Source organism: Hibiscus syriacus, unplaced genomic scaffold (genome assembly GCF_006381635.1).
Source record: "Hibiscus syriacus cultivar Baekdansim isolate YM2019G1 unplaced genomic scaffold, ASM638163v2 tig00012104_pilon, whole genome shotgun sequence".
Lineage (NCBI taxonomy): Eukaryota > Viridiplantae > Streptophyta > Magnoliopsida > Malvales > Malvaceae > Hibiscus > Hibiscus syriacus.
In genome coordinates this window covers 97,550-118,718 of record NW_024062265.1, presented here as the reverse complement: position 1 = coordinate 118,718, position 21,169 = coordinate 97,550, and the positions used below count along the sequence as shown (strand labels likewise).

The 21,169-nt window shown below is 33.7% G+C and overlaps 2 protein-coding genes, 1 long non-coding RNA gene and 1 pseudogene across 4 annotated transcripts in view; 2 read left to right on the top strand and 2 right to left on the bottom strand.

Annotated features, from left to right (window-relative positions):
- Positions 1-1,728: 1,728 nt before the first annotated feature.
- LOC120205048 lies at positions 1,729-2,889 on the bottom strand (annotated as a pseudogene).
- A 319-nt stretch (positions 2,890-3,208) lies between these two features.
- Positions 3,209-5,763, top strand: LOC120205083 (putative ALA-interacting subunit 4). The gene is made up of 8 exons (XM_039205022.1): positions 3,209-3,417; positions 3,746-3,804; positions 4,095-4,169; positions 4,271-4,387; positions 4,550-4,620; positions 4,871-5,168; positions 5,263-5,552; positions 5,622-5,763. The coding sequence occupies exons 1-8, from the start codon at positions 3,333-3,335 to the stop codon at positions 5,671-5,673; spliced, it is 1,047 nt and encodes a 348-aa protein (XP_039060953.1). The 5' UTR covers positions 3,209-3,332; the 3' UTR covers positions 5,674-5,763.
- Positions 5,764-6,091: 328 nt separating this feature from the next.
- Positions 6,092-15,185, bottom strand: LOC120205082 (probable protein phosphatase 2C 60). Of its 2 annotated transcripts, none has more exons than XM_039205020.1 (10): positions 15,044-15,185; positions 10,644-10,707; positions 9,857-9,965; positions 9,316-9,469; positions 7,924-8,049; positions 7,507-7,630; positions 7,311-7,387; positions 6,982-7,037; positions 6,668-6,719; positions 6,092-6,542 (listed from the first exon to the last, which is right to left on the bottom strand). In XM_039205020.1, the coding sequence occupies exons 1-10, from the start codon at positions 15,158-15,160 to the stop codon at positions 6,282-6,284; spliced, it is 1,140 nt and encodes a 379-aa protein (XP_039060951.1). In that variant the 5' UTR covers positions 15,161-15,185; the 3' UTR covers positions 6,092-6,281. The 2 variants fall into 2 exon arrangements, with proteins under 2 accessions (XP_039060951.1, XP_039060952.1); XM_039205021.1 differs by having other exon boundaries at positions 6,369-6,547; positions 6,674-6,719; positions 15,044-15,160.
- LOC120205086 overlaps positions 15,025-21,169 on the top strand; it is a 19,974-nt gene continuing 13,829 nt past the window's right edge. Inside the window, exon 1 of the long non-coding RNA XR_005524000.1 lies at positions 15,025-15,165. This is a non-coding gene — a long non-coding RNA (uncharacterized LOC120205086). The remainder of the gene's footprint in view (positions 15,166-21,169) is intronic.

Here is a 21,169-nt window from a genome sequence, read left to right as displayed (position 1 = left end):
CCTAAAACTTCGATAATTGTATTAAGTTTCAAAAGTTTGGTGACCAAAATGCAAGTACCCTAAAAGTCCTAAGACTATTTATATACTTTACTCTTGTATTTATTTATTTGAAAAATTATTTAAGGCTTAAGTATAGGGATGGGAATAGGTCAGGTCGGCCTACAGGGGCTTACGGCCTAGCTTATATAAAGTCTGGCCTGACCTATTTAATAAAAAGGTCAGACTCGAGCCTTTTTAAAAGCCTATTAAATTAAATAGGTTAAGCTTAGGCTTATTAAAATGCCTTATAAACCTGATAGGCTGGCCTATTTAAAGTGACTACTTTGTAAAATACGCTAAGTTAGAGTGACTTAATAGAGACTTTACTCTAAAATTAGTAACTAAACTAGAAATATTAAATGTTTATTGTGAAACAGACTTTTAAACATGTCAGGCTTTTAAACAGGCCAGGTCGAGCCTAAATAAAAGCTTTTGACATGCTATAGGCCAGGCCCGGGCCTACAAATATCATCATAGGCCAGGCTCAGGCCTATTAAAGTCTGGCCTGGCCTATTCCCACCCCTAGTTATGTACCAAAACTATTAGTTTTGGTTTATTTTAGTACATAAACTTCCATTTTTTTCAAAATCATTCTAATGTTTAGTTTTGTTTCATTTTCGTACCTCATCGTTAAAACTTAATGGACAGGTTGTTTTGACATAGCTCTGGTGGACAAACGACCAATCCGAACGGTAGACCGCAGAGAATGACGAGTCGACCAACATAGTCTAGTTTCAAACCCATCGAAATGTGGACCATGGAGATAGAATGATGAAGAAATTAAAGAGTCAATCATCGATTTTAGGGAGATCGAGTAGTTTTTCTATGAGAAAGATGTCAAAATTGCATTGAGCGAGTCGAAAAGGTTCAAGCTGAAAAGTTTAGACTTCATCAACCAACAGATGAGATGGCCGACGATTGTAAACGACGCTACCATTGAGCTCGTCCATTAAGTTTTTAAGGACGGGTACTAAATTAAAATAAAAACTAAATGTTAGGTATGATTTTAAAAAATGAAAGTTTAGGTACTAATCAAAACTGATAGTTTATGTACTAAATGTGTAATTCACCCTTTATTTAATTACTTTCATAAATTTAAATAAACTATAGGGTAAACTACATATTTAGTTATCCAATTATCATTTTGGTTATTTTATGGTCACTCTGTTATGATCATCCAGTTATTTTTTAAATCATCACTAACATTACGTTTTTATTTTATTTTAAACACTCGCAGTTAAAAAATTAACAAAATTGATTAAGTGACATTATTTTTGTTTTCAATGATAACGTGACACTATCTTATAGTGACACGTCAGTATCACCAAAATAAAATCAAAACGTAAATATTAGTAGGGGTGTTCAAACGGGTAATTCGGTTAACCGACTAAACCGAATTATCCAAATTTCATTAACCAAATTTTTTTCCTTCAAGTTAACCGAAGAATTTTTTAAAAAATTAACCGAATCGAACTAAGTTTGGTTAATTGATCAATTAACCGAATTGATCGAAATTTAAATAATATATAAGTAATATATATTAAATATTTAATATTTTTTATTTATTCGGTTAATTATGTCAGTTAATTCGGTTAAAACCGAGTTTAAACACCACTAAAACTAAATAATATATATATAAGGCACACTCGTACGCAAACCATTTCTTCTAGTTTCTATTACTTTTCATTGTCACTGCGACTGCGTACTCTGTCCACTCTAAGCACCTAAACCGTATAACATGCCGGAATATTCTTCCGGCGAACCTGCCTGATGACAAATACCGACTCTTTCGACTTCCAACAACTCGGCGACCTTGTTCAATCCACCGTGCAGACTACTGCAAAACTTCACCAAACGCTTGATATCGTACAAAGTGGGAAGGTAAATGGTTGTCATACTAAGGAAGCCGGCCTGCGTATAGGGAAAATCCCAGAAGGTCAAGAGCTTAAGCAAGTACCCGAAATCGTAGCCGCTATGGAAAGTAACCCAATGCACATTATCATTCAAAACAATACCCGAAGACATCAAAAGCTCACCGAACCTCTTCGCATCAATACCCTTCTCATTGTTTTTCTTGAAATCTATCCCACTTTGCCTCAAAAGCTCTATAAAATCGTTGGCGGAAACGTCTTCAACAACAACAAAAACCTATTTCCATATGCAATGGGGTAAGGGGAGACAGGTAGTAGGTGCCCTTAATGTCAGGTTGAGAACATTTCAGTTAAGACCTCCGCAGCAGAAAATTAAAAATAAAGATAAATGCAATGCATGTATAAATAAATGAATAAATAAATAAATACATAGTTAAACAGTCTTCATATGCGCTTATGTAATGGAAAGTAATCTATGCAAATAAATTCCTGCGAAAAAATCTCTGTATATAGACAGAAACGTAAGACCTGATTAAATTTAAAAAGAGAAAACATGAAGAGAATGATACACAGAAGTCAACGAAAGCAAGCAACGAGAAAGCATAAAGTCAAATGAAAATTGTAATACAATGTGGGTGGAGAGAATCAAACCTCTGCCCCTTTAGATGATAAGGAACCAATTCAATCACTAGCTCAAGGCTATTTTTTGGTATATCAAATTGGTTGACCTATTCTCATATGTAAGGGGTAAGGGAGGTAGGATAGTAGGATGCCCCCAACGTCAGGTTAAGAGCAGCTTCTGGAGACCTCCGACAGTCAGAATTATGAATTACCCACCGTGGGACTCGATCCCACGATCACAAGATTAAGAGTATTGCGCTCTACCAACTGAGCTGGACGGACAATTGAATTGCCAACCGCAATATTTATCTGTCCCACAAGTAGGTAACTGTCCTTTATTTTTTTTCCGAGCTGGCATTAACAATAATATAAAATCCATTCATCTACACCGCCTAGATGCGCCATTTTTTAATGGAGAGTGGCCTGAATGAATTATTTACAAAGTTGGGTGGTCTTTTTAATCAAATTGAAATATTGTAGTCAAAATGAATTTTGACCATAGTTTGGTGTTTTGACCATAGTTTGGTGTTCACCCATGTAATTTACCCTATTCGAAACTGCGGGTATCCATAGGTTAGGTGGGTTGTTATAAGTACATGCACGGTCCGATTCTCTCTCTTTTCCAGTCGTTTTATGTTCCAACTTTCTTGATTTTCATTTTTAATTTATTTCCTTCGAAACTAACGTGCTAAAAACAAACACTCGTATAAAAAGATTATAGTGTGGGGTTCGCATAGGGATCCGGGGGAAAGAAAAAAAAGAAGTGAATTTTGATATTTTCACGACAAATTTACATAATGGATGCTAACGGAGCCACCACGATCTCCGCCGCTGGTGGTGATTCGAATTCAAAATCTCCGCCAAGAAGCATTCAAGGAAACCCAATGTACGTTCCCTTTCTTTCCCTTTACCGGTTAATCTATCTCGCAAGTGTAATACAATGCTGAATTGTTTTTTTTTTCTTTTTGTTTAATTCAATTTCCTTTTTTCTTGAAATTTTTTTATCTATCTGTTAAAATTGGACTCAATGTGGCTTATAGTACCCAATGAGGAAATAAGAAGGAAAAGAAGCTCTGGGTTTTGGTTGGGATATTATATAGTTCAATGTCCTGTTATTGATAATTTGTTCCTTGGTGAATGAAGATTTTAATATAGTTTTGCGAATCAAGAATGTCTTGTGGTAAATTCTCACCCTTGTTTTGTTGGGGTTGCAGATTCTAGGTTCACCCAGCAAGAGCTTCCTGCTTGCAAACCAGTTCTTACACCTGGATTGGTATGTCTCAGATTCTCTATCTTCTTTGTGTATGTATGTATTTATGCTACATGTATATGTGTATGTATGTTACATGTATATGCATGTATGTATGTTGCATGTATATGTTTATACATATTATATGTATATGTGTGTCTATGGTATGCATGCATGTATGGATGGATGGAACTTTCATTAGATCAGGTACTTGAACTCATATATTATGCCTTAGATTCATAGGAAGGAGGAAGCTATGATTTTTCTTTCACGTTTATTTTAATGCAAGCTTCCATTTTTGGGGGGATTTTCAGGTCATTGCAGCATTTACAATCATCGGAATGGTCTTCATCCCATTGGGACTTGTATCACTGTCCACGTCGGAGCACGTAGTGCATTCTTTACACTTTATTGTCTCCAAATGTGTTCGTTCGTTGCTATTCGATCCGTGCTGAACGTAAAATCTTTTTTTGTTTTGATGTATATATAGGTGGTGGAAATTGTGGATCGCTATGATGACAGTTGTGTTCCCCCTAATTATTCCAATGATAAGCTTAAATTTATCCAAAGCGCTCATACTGACAAGTCTTGCGTTAGGATTTTAGCCGTTAGTCTGAAGCTTTCTCTGTATCCTATTTTGGTTTTCTTGTTCATAGTGTTCGAGGGATTTCTGTTTTTGTATCTGTTTTACGTATTCCTCCACATTTCATCTTAACATGTCGGATACGCTAATGAGCATTAAACTATCCTTTTTCTCCTCTTTTGCCAGGTCCCTAAGCTGATGAAAAAGCCTATTTATATCTATTATCAGCTTGATAACTACTACCAAAACCATCGCCGGTGCGTGAAATCATATTCAAAACAAAATTCTCTATTTATACGTATTTATGAATTCTGTGGTTAAGTTTCATGAATGTTTACATTTTGTTGGATTTAGAAGATCTGATTTAGGCATATAACTGTTTCATGAAAAGATTTGATAGTCTGTCTTATGCATTTCCTTGTATGGTGCTTCATTTCGAAAATCTTTCAATATTTTCTGAGTTTTCATCTTTCGAAATATTTATAAATGCTGAATAATGGTTTGCAGTTACGTAAAAAGTCGGAGTGATAAACAATTGAGGAGCAAGGCAGGTGAGAATGACATAAAGGCTTGTACCCCTGAAGACAAAACAAAGAACGGTCCGATTGTTCCCTGTGGCCTCGTTGCATGGAGTTTGTTTAATGACACATATGGGTTTTCATTGGATAGTAAGACGATAAAAGTAAACAAACATGACATAGCGTGGAAGAGTGACAAGGATCATAAATTCGGAAAGGATGTGTATCCGAAAAATTTCCAGAGTGGAGGGTTGATTGGAGGTGCAAAACTCAACTCCTCCTTACCGGTAAGTACAACATATGCTTGTTATGTTCGTATCATTAAACAATATTTGGTTCGCTTTGGAGGGAGAGGATATAAATGATGTTCTGTGGATGCAGTTAAGTAAACAAGAGGACCTGATGGTATGGATGCGGACAGCGGCTCTACCGTCGTTCAGAAAACTATACGGGAGGATAGAGGAGGACCTCCCGGCGAACAAGAAAATAGAGGTGGTAATACAGAACAATTACAACACCTACAGTTTTGGGGGAAAGAAGAAGTTGGTGCTTTCAACCACAAGCTGGATGGGTGGGAAAAATGATTTCTTGGGAATTGCATATATTATTGTTGGAGGGCTATGCTTGTTTCTAGCAGTGTTCTTCATACTTCTTTATGTTGTCAAGCCAAGGTAAGTTTCTTTTTTCATATATATATATATACACACATATTAATCAATTCTGTGTTGGATAATTGGCAGACCACTTGGTGATCCATCCTACTTGTCCTGGAACAGAAGTCCATCTGGCTAACCATATTAGGATCATTTGATGCATTTCATATAATCTCACTACTCTTATGTACCTGTCTTCCAATGACAAGGAAATTTTAGCATTCATTTCTTTTCCTACTTTCATTCTAATTATTATGTTATGATTACTGTAATCCATTGTGGTCCTAACCCCAATAATATATCCATTTTCCAATTGGTTTTATTAAAAAAATTTAGCTAAGAAACATATTGAACTGACAACAAAGTCCACGATTTGCAATGATCTGACATTTTTTATGATGTCAAAGAACTTTTAGAAAATGCAAAACAAATCTTAGTGGTCAATCTTGTAAAAACACTCATTTGGAGGAAACAATGTCCTACAAAATGAAGCATTAATTGCTAGAATGACACGTGATGTTGGTATCTCATGAGGAATTTCAGAGAGAAAAAAAGGCTGACAGATACAAAAAAAAAATTCCCTTAACAGATAGGGATATATTCAATGGAAGGAAGCTGGAACACTATACATATAAACAATCATATCACAAGAAAATCACTTCCTAAAATGTGAAACTTCAGTATTCGTCTTCTGCTGACATCTTTGAAGGAAACAGGTCAGATATGAAAGGGGGCTAATATGATTTCTTAAGATCCAGACCCTGATGCACTTTTATCTACGGTGGCTGTTTGATCTGTCACCCCGGACACAGATCCTGATGCACTTTCATCTACGGTGGCTGTTTCATCGGTCAATGACTGCTGTTGTTGCTCCTCCGAGGAGCCCAAACCAATAGGCTTTTTGAACTGAACAAGGATCATCGTCATGTTATCGCATCCCTCACCACCGGCTGTTGGAGCCAAACACCTTTCGAATACTCTCTCACAGATAGCTGAGAGTTTATTTTCCTGCACAGGGAAAACGAGATTGATGTTAGGTCAATGCACATGTCAATTCAGCAGGCTCAAGAGTGATCGATAAATACTTTTGGGTTAACGGAGCTTTAAAATGCTTAGTGGGAGACCAAACTTACAGAGGTTAACTGCTCTCGAACATAATCCACTAGTTGTTGGCTCGACATACGAGGACATGTGATGGCTGAGTTCAACATTGACAGAGAATATCAGACACCAGGCACAACACCTACATACACAAGTACGAGCAGGCATGCACATATATGTATATACATGTATGTAATCTTAGTTCCATGGAGTTAGGTATGGCTACACAAATCCCATCCTCACCAACCACTCCAGCTTAATGTGTCATCCTGGTAGGACCCAAACTTGATTACAGAGGGTGAAAAGATGCAAGTTCTTGCAAAAGAAACAATCGTATGAATTCACTTACCAAATCCCATCGCAAGCTAAAACAAGAAACTCATCATCATCGCAAAGCTCAACCTATTTCAAAGAGGGCAAAAACTAAGTATAAACAAAGGGAAAGGGGTGGATACGAATATCAATGGGAATGAGATCTTGATTTTCTGATGAAGCAGAAGTTTTATATATGCATCTGGGGTACTAAACTTACAATAAAGATAGCTTATTTTTAAAATTTTTGACAATAAATATTAAAAACAAAGGATAGTTCCTTTATTAAATCAATTGATCATTATCGAAATTTAAAAATGAGTTAGAATAATTACCCACATATTAAAGCAAATAGCTACTCACAATGTTTATGTCTGGAAAAGCTGTTACAATCTGCCTTTCAGCTGGCAGGGTTTTATTCTGTTTGAACTCCGCATCTCCTGCAAGCAAAAGACAATTACAGATCAACGAGGAATTGAAATAAGATCCATTTCCCCCTCTCCCAGCACCTAAAATCTCTCATCAATAGAAAACATTTAAACTGGCATCTAGAAGGTACCAATTGCCCTAGTCAGGTTCAAACTTCCATTGACACGTCCCACTTGAATAAAACCACCAGCTTTCAGAATCCTATCTTTCTCCAGCTCAAGGTCAGGCTTGTGATCTTTAGACAGATTATAAGCCTGTAAAATAAAATTTTATTGAATAAATCTCGAAAATCACACCAGTAAAACTATGCCACCTTGAAGTGGAACCCATGTGCATATTTGAAGGAGAGGTAAAGAAAAAAAAGGAGCACGGATAAATGCCTTCAAGACTACCTTAGCCGCAAATATAGTGACCACTATATTCAAATCATTAATTGATATTAAAAGCAGACATCCCTTACCTCACAATTTTTAGAGGCTTTCAGAGAAGTTTCTATAGATGAAAATGTTGTATTTTCATAGTTCAGCAGAAAGGGGAAAAAATGTACCTGACCCTTTCTAGATATTACGCAGCGGGAATCACCGGCATTGGCAACAATAAGTTGCTTGTTTCTAATTATTGCAACACAGGCTGTGCTTCCAGCATTAGGTCCATGAAAATCAGAGTGAGGGCCCTAGTTCCAAACCAAAACAAGTTTCATCTAGAATTGCTCAGGCTAAATAGAGATTTAATGAATCAAATAAAAGCTTCTTACATAAAGAATTAAACAAATCATCTTAAAGTTTGCTCAGACTCTATATGATCTCATTCACCACTAGTGGAGTTTTTAGACTCCACAAGGGGAGTTAACAACGTCAAACATACCCTTTAGAGTATATTCAGATAATACATGTTTGTTATCCACATATCGATAAAGCAACAACTATTCAGAGTTAGTTTTTATGCAATTTATATAACAAAGTGAAGATTTGTCAAGCTTTCATGGTTATAACTAGAATAATTAGTAGTCAATCACATCCAGCAGTGATACAAACAAGCCAGTTATGTCAAGAATTCAGAATCCTAGTGAACAGCAGAATATGCTCGAGCTGTCTGATGCAGCGGCAGTAAGGTTCTTAAATATTCCTTAAATATGCAACCCCAAACTGTACACTGGACTGAAAATTCATTCCTATCATATTTTCAGTTTTCTGCTGCTGCGAGTCAAAACAGCAAAGAAACAACAATTTGAACCTTAGAAAAAGCATCCGCATGCTTCTTCTATTACTTTCCACAATCCACTTCATATTAAGCTCCTTTTAATAAAATCCTAAAGTTCAAACAAAGATCTTCCTTCTGCTTTATATTATCCATCTTCAGTTGTTTAGGCTTCTCAAAGCCTTATCAAACAACTCAAGAAGTTTCTGATAACTTTCTTTCAGTTAATATCAATCTCTTGATTTAGCACCAAAAGCGATATAGGAAACTTTACTATATCCTAAGTCAATTAAATTAGCATACTTCAGAGAGTTGTTTCAATTAAGTCTATTTCATAAAAGTGATGTTGCTTGTTAACATCATATGCTGAAGTTTTTCATATTCACAAGAAAAATGGTATTAAAAATATCCATATAAACTGCAAAGATACTATTGCAAATTTACCAAATAAGCTACCAACAAACTTTATTTGTAAATCGATTAATCATGCAAGAATACACCAAATACAAAAAACTATAAACATACAATTGTACCTGTTGATAACATACAAAATTGGTAAGTTGAAAACATATTTTACTCCTTGGAATGGACAGTTACAGCAACCAAAAAATATTTCAAGTCATGCAGATGGGATATCTTTGAAAAATTTCTAGACCAGACACTTAGAGATCAAAAAGGAAAATACAAAATGAAATTTTTTCGTATCAATAAAAAGAAACTCAGCTGTTTATCACAAAAATACCTCCTCAGAAGGCCAATCATCAAAATTTTTATTGGCTGCACCACTTCTGGGAGACCATATGAGTTCTTCAATAAAGCCAGAAACCTTGTCTATCTTATCTCCCAGGACTGCTAACTCTCTCCATCCCCTTTGTCCATGCATCATTTCATCCATTCTGCATGATCAACAAAACAGCTGTTGGATACATGTATAGCAGAAGAAGAAACTAACCAACAAGCACCCTTATTCATGTCATATGTTTTATTCTGAAATGAATTTCATCCTACTCTTCAAATTCAAATGACAGTGAAAAGAAAACCAAAAGGCCAGACAATGAATAGTCTGAACATCCAAGATACAGTAGCAATAGAAGCCGGAATAAAGCTATAGATAACTCTTCGGAAAACCAATAAATTGAAGTCCTATGAAAATAAATTGCATCAGTGTCTAGGCAGTAACAAACTTTGAGTGGTAATGTTCATTAGTTCCAAGCATATGCTCCATATTACATGCCAAAGGCCCTTGTGCTTGATCTATGACAGGTCATTGAATTATTGCTAACCTGAGAAAGGATTTCTGTAGTGAAGTCCCTATTTCTCCAGCTGAATATGCCTCATGCTTGAGCACCTGTTGATGAAGATACTTGGCACAAAACTTAGCCACTGCTTGACCTGCAGATAAATGAACCACGTAGAAAATACTTAAAAGACTTGGCCCACATACTTTAATGACTAAGAAAAACTAATTCAATTAAAGGCTTTTAAAATCATGAAAGCTCCAAAAAGAATAATGGGAATAAGAGCAAATGTAATAATCCTGTTGTAAGCAGCTGAGAATAGGTAAACTTTCCAGACACCAATATTTTACCTACTCAACTAAAGTGACTTAAATTCTCTCTCCAAATTTCCTAATTAGAAACATTACAAATAATATTAACTGGGACGTAACAGTCAGACGTGCATTTTATTCACTCACTCTGTTTAGTGGTATGATTGAGAACAATTACCAAGATAATTGGAGAATCAGCACAAGTCAAATTGTTAAAGGACTGTCAGGCTCAACTTGACACTAAATGTTCCCTTCAAATAAATCATTTAGAACTGAAAAAAGGAAATAGCTCAACAAGGAATTTTTATGCTAAAAGGACCAAAAAACTGTCAACATTATATTCTGCTTATTAGTTTGTGGCGATAGACTATGTGCCAGAAACAGGAAAAAAAGTTTACATCAGATTTATCTTTGATGCAAGAAAACTAAACTTTTCTTTTCCTCCAATACTTGAGTTGAAACTTTAAAGTTGTTGACAAAAGTAATTGAGAATAAAACGAAAAAAGAGTTCAAATCCTTACCTCCATGACCATCATAAACACCAAAAAATGACGTTATGTTGTCCAGATCTGGATAAGCTGCATGCTGTTAAACCACAAGGTAAATTCATATTTAAGGTAAATTTACCTTATCCCAAGGTAGATAAATAGTCATTCAGAGAGATGGAAATAAACACAAATTGACATCAAATGCGTGATTTTATCAAGGAAACATGTATCCCATAAACTATTAGACATAAAGATCTCCAACACAGACGGGCATGCATCAGGTAATCACTCTCCAAAGAGGCTGAAAAAAAATTCTCTTATTTCTCTTACTGACAATAGTTAGTAGCTATTTATAGTTTACAAGGAATGTAATCTAGGAAAGTTTTAACTACACAATATCAATATTATTTTCTGCATTTACATTAGAATATCTTGTTTCTTTTTACAACTTGCATAGACTACGATTTTAGGGAAATAATTTCCTAGAGCTCAACAACCAGTTTATTAGGGATATAACTGCCTAGTTTTTCGAGTCCAAATCTGTCAGATTTACCAACATCCCTCTTCAAGCTGTTGAGGGGATTTTTTCCATTCACATTTGGTTGGTGATACTTTGAAACGTTGTACTTGGGAGTCCCTTCGTTAAGATTTCTACCAGTTGCTCATTTGCTTCTTGGTAGGAATGTACGTAGTGCAAATGAGTCCATTCTCAAGCTTTTCCTAACTGAAATGACGATTAATTTCTACATGTTCTGTTCAGTCATGTTGTACAGGACCGTGTGCAATATTGATAACTGACTTGTTGCCAAGGTACAATTTCATAACACCTTGTTTGAGTCTCAAATTTCTTAATACAATCCTTACCCATAGTAGCCATTGCTAGAAACTCAGCTTCAGCACTCAATCTAAAGACAAGTGATTGTTTCTTACTCCTCCAAAATATAAGGTTTCCTCCAAGAAATGTACAATACCTTGAAGAGGATTTTTTTTCTAAAATGGATCTAGCCAAATTTGCGTCGATGTATGCCTCCAACAGCTCCAAGTAGAGATTTCCTTTTCTTTTGAATAGAATTCCTTTGCTAGGAGCTCCCTTAAGGATTTGAAGGACTTTGTAACTGCTTACAAGTGTACCCCTCTCGAGGAATGTGCATAAACTGACTTAGAATGTTTACTGGTTAAGTAATGTCTACTCTTGTATGAGCAAGATATATGAACTTCCAATCAGCCTTTGATATCTTCCTTTGTCAACTTTTGGGCTGTCTTCAGCTTCTCGTAGCTTGTGATGATACATTTGTTTCTCCGAGCAAGTCTAGGACATACATTTGTTGGGAGATAAAAACCCCTTGTTTTGAATGTGCAACATCAATTACTAGGAAATACTGGATTCTTCCTAGGTCTTTAACTCAAACTCCTTGGATAAGCAGTCTTTTAGTTGGTTGATTTCTTCATTATCATCTACTGTCACAATGATATCATCCACATAAACTATTAAGGCAGAAATCTAGTTCTCCTTTGATCGTTTGATGAAGAGTGTATGATCTAAGCTCTGTCTGTACTTCATTCCTTCCATAGCCTTGGTAAATCTTCCAAACCAAGCTCTTGGAGATTATTTCAACTCATAAAGTGTCTTTCTCGACTTGTATACTTTGTTAGTACCAAATGCTTGATTAAGCCCAGGTGGTGTCTCCATAAAAGCCTTTTCCTCTAGATCTCCATGTAAAAAGGCATTTTTTAACATCAAATTGTTGTAACGTCCAATTATTATTTTCCACTAAAGATAGCAATATCCTAATAGTTCTAATTTTGCAATAGGTTCGAAAGTTTATACATAATCTACCCCAAATGTTAGAACATAGCCTTTGGAAACATGTTGTGCTTTATATCTCTCAAGCGTCCCATCTACATTATATTTTTATTGTGAACACCTATTTACATCCAATTAATTTTTGGGTAAACTATACAGTTGACCACTTAACTATTTAGCCCTTTTACTTTTGCCACCGATCTTTCAATTTGATGTAGGACACCACTTAACTATTTAATTTGTTCAATCAAACCACTTGTCGTTAATATTTGACGGAAATGATGACTTAGCAGTTAAAAGAATTGATATATTTATACATTTAGTCCTTAATATTTATATATTCTCTCAATTTCGTCCTAATTTAGGAAATTAACTATTCAATCAGGATTTGACATGTGTTAGCATAGGATCATGATGTACACATGTCAATACATGATTGGAGTATATTTTTTTATTAATTTTAATTTATTTGATTAAATATTTTTCTATCCAATCGGGTGGTGACACATTGGATAGAAAATAAAGGAGTAAGAAATTGCTCTTAGGTGAATTCAAACTAGCTCCAAAGGGTAGATAAACAACGCCCTAGCCACTGCACCAAAATATATTTATCTTTTTAAATATAAGAAAATAAAAGAAAATAAAAGTACACTGAAATTAAATATAAGAGCACATATATAATTAAAATTTTAATATTTTATTTATATTTAAATACATTATATATTTTTTAAATTATAATTAATGGAATATTAATTATAAAATAAATTTAATATTTTTATAATTTTTTATTTTCGTATCACTTAGGTGATTATATTTTATAGTTTCATTTTTTTATATTTTAAAGTTAAATATTTTTATAATATTTTAAAATATAATGTATTTATATATAAACAAAATATTAGATTTTTTAATTATTTATGTGCTCTTATATTTAATTTCAATATACTTTTATTTTCTTTTACCATTATCAAGCTTTAAAAGGATAAATACAATTTGTTGTAAATATTAAACCATTGAGGATGTTTGGTGTAATGGTTGGGGCGATCTTTATCAACCCTTTGGACGCTGGTTCAAATCCACCTAAGGGCAATTTCTTGCTCCTTTATTTTCTATCCAATCGAGTGATAACACGTGTCACTAACGACACATGTCATGATTCTATGCTGACACATGTCAAATCTTGATTGAATGGTTAATTTATTAAATTAAATTTAAATTAGGACGAAGTTGAGATAATATATAAATATTAAGAACTAAATGTATAACTATACCAATTCTTTTAGCTGTCACGTCAGCATTTCCATCAAATATTAATAGGAAGTGGTTTGATTGAACAAATTAAATAGTTAAGTGGTGTCCTACACCAAATTGAAAGATCGGTGGCAAAAGTAGAAGGGCTAAATAGTTAAGTGGTCTGTATAGTTTAGCTATAATTTTTTTCTTTTAGGTAGCTCGACAATCTCCCAAGTTCTATTCTTTTCAAGTGCTCTCATTCCCTAAATCATGGTTTTTTTCCAATCCCAACTCCTAAGTGCCTCTTGAGCATTTTCTCATATCTAGGTAGTGTTTAATTTTGTGAGAAATGCCCTACAAGATGGGGACAATGTTAGGATTATTTTATGCATTTTCAATAGAGTATCTTGTTTCTATTTACAACTTGCATTGATTAGGATTTTAGGATTATTTTATGCATTTTCAATAGAATATCTTGTTTCTATTTACAACTTGCATATTGATTAGGATTTTAGGGAAATAATTTCCCAAAGATCAACAACCAGATTATTAGGGATATAATTCCCTAATTTTGTGAGTCCAGATATGTCAGATTTGTAACATATGCAAATAGGCATGCACACACGTGAAGCGAAAATAAATATTCAAGTAGGACTTTCTACTTTCCTTCAAATGTTAGATTTGGCAAGATTCATTCTTCAATCCAAAGGACAAATGTAGTCTGAAAATGGACAAACTTCTTATACAAATAACCCCAACCAAAAAAAATACAACAAAGTAAAAAAGGAAACTTATGTTTCATTACGAAACAAATATCACATTATTATGCATGGGATCTTTGGTAGTTCTAAATGAATGCATCTATGTTCAACTTTTAAATCATGTTCTTATTTCTTTAGCATCCATTTATCAGCAATGTCCACACCAGATGCATTTTTTAATGTAAAATTCTTAACAGAGAAACCAAGCTATGAAGTAATTTTAAATAAGAAATTACATGTCAGCTCATTTTCGTGCCATTTTAATCTACTTAGAAAAGCAGAAAACTAACATATAACCGCGTTTATGATACATTGATTTGATATATATATTAAAAAATAGGAAGCACCAAGGAAATTTCTAAAGCCGCTTCCTTGTGATAGTTCAATCTTAGCACCCAACTTAAAAGCTCATGATAACTAACAACATCTTAAGAATATTCATACATCATGTTAATTATGTACTAGACATGACTATGTGATAGATATCATTTAATACATTGTTAAGAAAAATATATTGGATATAGAAAAAGCATAAAGTACAATTAACTACTGACCGAAGGTGAGGTCCATCACTTCAAGTAATGATTAAAAGTCAGTGTATTAAGTCAGACAATGAGATTAAGGAGATAACTCACAGCATCTTCCATAGTCGAACGCCATCCTTGCATGGATGACAATCCATACCGAAGCCTGTCATTCTCACCATCGTCTGAAAACTTTTCAGTTTTTGGCGTACTAAGGTATACTCCCATTTCCTGTAAGTCAGGAAAAAATTATCAACTACATGTTGTATTGTCAAATTCAACTTTCATACATACAAAAATGACACAACCATATGCATATGCTTGTACACAGTAATCAATTATTTTTGCCTTACAACCTTATACACATGAAAACACACATAGCTATAATCCTCACCACGTGGACAGAAACCACACACACAGAGACAAACAAAAATAAATGCTGTAAGTGAGATATGCACAGATTTATGCAAAATAACTAATTCCATCGACGAACAAATGGCAATATGTTCCAGTAAATCGCATATACTATAACTGTTATCAGAGATTAAATCAAGAAACCAATGGCAAGTCAAACAGAATGAACCCATTGATCAGAAAGTTAATTCTAGATTAATAAAGTAACCCCGTTGATTCATTTTCTCCAAAGATTGTTCCCCCTCAATCAAATTCATTGCTTTTCATTCTCCACTGGTTTCCCGGGTATCAAAGGGATCATCAAACGGAGATCGAATTGAAATTGAAACCGGGAAAGAAAGTAATGGAGATCGAATAGAATACGTACATCTACGAGAATCGATAAACAAAGAGACAAATTAAATTTAAAAGAACGGATAAACAAGTTAGGGTTCGAGATGGTGAGAAAGAGCACTCACTTTGAGATGGCGAACCGTCTGTTTATTTATCTGTTAATGCTTCTGTATTTCTTTATAAATCATTTTCGGGGCCAAATTAGCCGTTTGGGCCTACCCGGTTCAACCAAATCCAACTCATAAATGAATTATTAGTAGGGTGGGAATAGGCCAGGCCAGGCTTTAATAAGCCTGAGTCTTGCCTACGATGATTTTTATAAGCCTGAGTCTGACATGTAGTCTGTCAAAGTCTTTTATTTTAACTCGATATGACATGTTTAAAAGTTTATTTTACAATAAATATTTAATATTTCTAATTTAGTCACTAATTTTAGAGTAAAATCCATATTGAATCACTCTAACTTAGTATATTTTACAAAGTAGTCACTCTAAATAGGCTGGCCTATCAGGCTTATAAGGTTTTTTAATAAGCCTAAGCATGGCCTATTTAATTTAATAGGCTTTTAAAAAGGCTTGAGCCTAACCTTTTTATTAAATAGGTCAGGCCAGGCCAGACTTTATATAGATCAGGCCATAGGCCGGCCTGGCCTATTCCCACCCCTAATTATTAGGCATATTATATAAGGTGTGCTGATAAAATTACCCCGACGTCTGTCCGAATGGTCACTTTGCCCCCTATCTTTTTAGAGCATTTTAGACTTTAACGTTTTATTTGGAACAACATATCCTCTGATTTGGTGAAAATTGTTAGTTGACTAACTGTCAATGTATATCCAGACTTGGCAAGTATGTGTGATGCCACTTCAGCAAAAAATTATTTTTAGAATAAACTATAATTATAATTAATTATATATACGGTTATAAAAAATATATTTAAAAATAGTTTAATAATATTCTTTTGATGATTGATATCACACATAGACCTACCATATCAATAAAAAAACATTAATCAACTAACAATTTTCATCCACCAATAAGATATTTTGCTCCAAAGTAAAACGTCAGGAGCTAAAATGCTAAAAAAAGAGATAAAAAAAACGACCATAGTATAAAATTTGGTGTAATTTTATTATTATGCCATTATATAAATGGTCATTAATCTATGTTCAATTGATCTTTGTAGTAGAGACAGGATCAAATCAATCTTGCTGCAATTGAACATTGAAATATCCTAAATTGTAAAGTGTGTATGTTCCCCGAAATATGTTAGTTTCCATCTGATCTGGCAAGTAGATGGTTGGAAAAATGAGATTGACTCTGCAAACATGAGATTCTAGATGTGTTCGTCTAACTGGATTGGTTCTTGAAATTTTCAGCAGGAAAATGCTTGACCTTTTGGTGCATGCATCACAATGTCGTTCTGCACGTGTTTAGTATCTAAACTATTAATATGATACCCTAAGACAGGCTAAACATTCTTCGATGATGGTACTCTGCCATCTTCACAACCCAACTGCTCCTGCATTTGTCACTACCTATAACGTATGCCATCTGGACATTGAAACTGGCCAAGGTTGGCGCTGCGAAGTTTGCCCTGATTATGATGTGTGCAATGTATGTTACCAAAAGGATGGGGGAATTGATCATCCTCATAAATTAACAAATCATCCATCCATTGCAGAACGTGTGCATGTAGATGGTTGGAAAAATGAGTTTGACTCTGCAAACACGAGATTCTAGATGTGTTCGTCTAACTGGATTGGTTCTTGAAATTTTCAGCTGAGGAAAATGCTTGACCTTTTGGTGCATGCATCACAATGTCGTTCTGCACATTGCCAATACCCAAATTGTCGGAAAGTGAAGGGGCTCTTCCGCCATGGTATTCAATGCAGAATACGTGCTTCTGGTGGCTGTGTACCATGCAAGAAAATGTGGTATTTGCTGCAACTTCATGCAACAGCTTGTAAAGAATCTCAATGCCACGTACCTCGTTGGTAGGTATGTCCGTGCACCATTTTCCCTGTTAAACCGCCATGTCATGCGCTCCCTTTTCTGATTGTGCTCATGGGTTCAATTTAAAGCTAATAAATTCAAAACTTGCTAATACAGAGACCTCAAGGTTGTTATAATATATTTGTCGAAGTTGATGGTATGAATTACGCGAACAGTTGGTAGGACAATTGCATGTTTCGATTTGTTATGGGAATGTAATGTTGTGACGATGTCACGACTTTAACCTCAAAAACGGGTTCATCTTCGGACAAATAACTTCTAAATTTATTTTCGTGGGATCGATAGTTCTCACGATTCGAAGTATTTCATCCCTCCATTCACTCCCGGAATAAATTATAATAAGGTCATAGATATATATGACGTTGATATTACCTCTATCGGTTGTTTGCTTCAAACAATGTAGATTGAATTCCGAATTTTTTTCCACTAAAATAATTATACATGCCTTTTCTATATAAAACTTCAGTATTGTTAGCAGTAAGGCATCTTTCGTGAAACTTACTCCCAAGTTGATTCAACAGTATCATGCAAAAAAAAATCATCAAAACATTTTGAAAAATTTAATTATGATCCGCACCTTCATGCCTACTAAATCATTTTAGTATTTTCTTCATGCACAAAAAAAACTTTGGAACCATTTTCATGGTGATTTTTAATCCGCTTACAATATCTCTTATGTCTCGATATTGGCCTCAACTGAAAGATAAATTCTAATACTACGCCTCTAATCTTATAATTACAAAATTGTTTAGATTAAATACCTGAGCATGCCCCCGAATATACCTATAAGCACTTGTGATTTGGGATGTAAAACTAAATACCTCGCTCTTTGGGAAACGCTAGGTATGTTGAATACTACTCATGATAAATTTCTTAAGATGATGCAATATCTCAGGAACCTCGCGTTCTGCGTAACTCAAGGTATTTAATACTAATATTAAATTGTGTTATTTGAAAAGTGCGTCTACGTTGGACGTACCTCGCGTCTTGTACAAAGCGATGCCTTTCCTCTGAATCGTAGGACGCAAGTTGGTTTTATGTGTGCAATTTGAGGTATTTTTCTAACAAATCTACTTATGAGATACTCTTAAAAAATGAATTTTTTGGTTTTTTATATAATAATGCCTTTATATTTTGTATATCTATTTTATACAACAATGATTTAGCTCGTAAATCTAAGATTTTCTTTTCACCTAATTATTAGGATTATTTAGTTTTATTCATCCAATTATTTTTTTTAAAATTTATATATAATATTACATTTTAATTTTATTTTAAATCCCTGATATTTAAAAATTTATGGTGATGTATCAATATAACGTCATTATTAAAAAAATAGGCAAAAGGGTACGCGAAGCCCATGCACTTTTTTTTGAAAAAAACCCAATATAGCCCTCGTTCTATTTTTCCTCTCAATGCGACTCTTTGACCAACGTCTTCTGTCATTGATCAATATTAGTTTAAGTCTTTCGTCACTGTGATACTCTAAGTTAACCATAAATTTTTACAAAAATCATCTCGATGGTTCTTTTTCTTCTCTTCAGCAACTTCCCATGCAACCGCAAACTAATTATTTTTGTCTTTACCAACAACCACAAGTAGTATTCTCTTCGTAACAGATTTGAGAAAGCATCCACATTAGTAGGAATTAACTGAGTTATTGGTAAAAAAAATGTTGGTTAAACGGTCACATTGGGTTCCTTTTTTGAGTTAGAGGGTCACATTGAGAGAAAAAATAGTACGAGAGCCAACGTATATCAAGTTCGCAATCATGTTAGTTTTATAATAGCATGTGTTTAAAATAAAAATAAAACGTAACATTAAATATAATTTAAAAATATATATAACTGAGCGACCGAAATGAATCCGCTTAAATAATTAGACGACTAGACACATAACTTATCCTAAAATTTAAGATCGATCATAATTATAATGATATACTCCCTCTTACCCATTTAAAATGTCTTTTATTTACTTTTTTGGGTCAATTTTTTTAATTTTGACTCATTATTATTTAAAATTTATTATTGATAAAAATATGAGAAAATATATTTTATAAATCTTTAGTCAAATAATTCCAAAATATATATCTAATTAAATTTATTTTTTAAAACATTTAAAATTATCATGATCAAGTCTAAAAATTTTAATTTTTAAAAATCAATAAAATACATTTTTAGTGTACATATTATTAATAAGCCATAAATTCAGATAAAAATTATTAAATAATAATGCATATTTTATAATTTTTAAAAAACATATTTTTAAAAAAATAAAAAAAGGAGAGAGAAAGTGATTGATTGCTGAACTCCACTTTCTCAGCTACAGCTGAAAGACCCACTGCTTGATGACTGACAACTGACAATTTAAATTTCTAAAAGAATATGTTATAATAATCTCTTCTTTTTGTATCATATCACGATATATCTCCTTTTTTATCACATACCACGATATATATTTTGATTCGATAAATTGGTGACCAAAACTTGAGACCAAAGCTGTCGCATTATTTTAATAAAAAATTTATTATATTTTGGCATGGATCCAGAGGATTTTAAAATTTTATATAATTTAAATTATTTTCTTTTTTTATTAATAATATATTTATATTTTATACAATTTTATAAATCTATCTTATTGAAAAAATTCATGTCCCTAATCATTTGATAAAATTCGTCTTAACACTCCGGTCAATTAGCGCGTGGAAACCACGTTCTCAATGAGCATGGAAGCTTCGACGTATTGGTTTTTCTTTTTGTGTTGAATAAAGCATAGACAGTGATGTATTTGAAGTTTTGTCCCTAAAGAATAGATTGATTCTAATGTGAGATATATATGATTAAGGAAATGCGTAATCTTAAATATTATAAATAATATAATATTTTAGGTTTCACGGAATTTAAATGTTATGTTTTTAATATTTTTAGTTCAGTTGAAAGTATTTATCAGAAAAAATTATTTAATTAAACCAATCCCATCAATTAATAGGATTCGATGAAAAAATTGAATTAGTCGTTCATAAATGATATATTTATCAGGAAAAAATATTTAATAATTTAAACAGGGATTTAATTTATTGTTGTAGTTGCATTTTCGATCGTGTTACATTTATCGTGGTTACAGAGATAATTAGGGATGGCAATGGGTCGGGTCGGGTTTTTAGGCCACCCGACCCGACCCGAGAAGAAAGGGTTCTCCACCCGTGACCCGACCCGACCCGATAAAATTAATGTTTCACCCGACCCGACCCGACCCGACCCAAATATATGACTTAGAAACCCGACCCGACCCGAAATAATAAAAAAAAATTTAATTCAATGAAAACAGTGACTTAATTGAAAAAAATTATATATGGATGGATATTATTGTAATTATCCCTAAATATATAAGATAAAATTATATATATTTTTCGGGTCGGGTCGGGTCGGATTTTTTTTACCCTAAACCCGTCCCGACCCGAACCGTGCATTTAAAA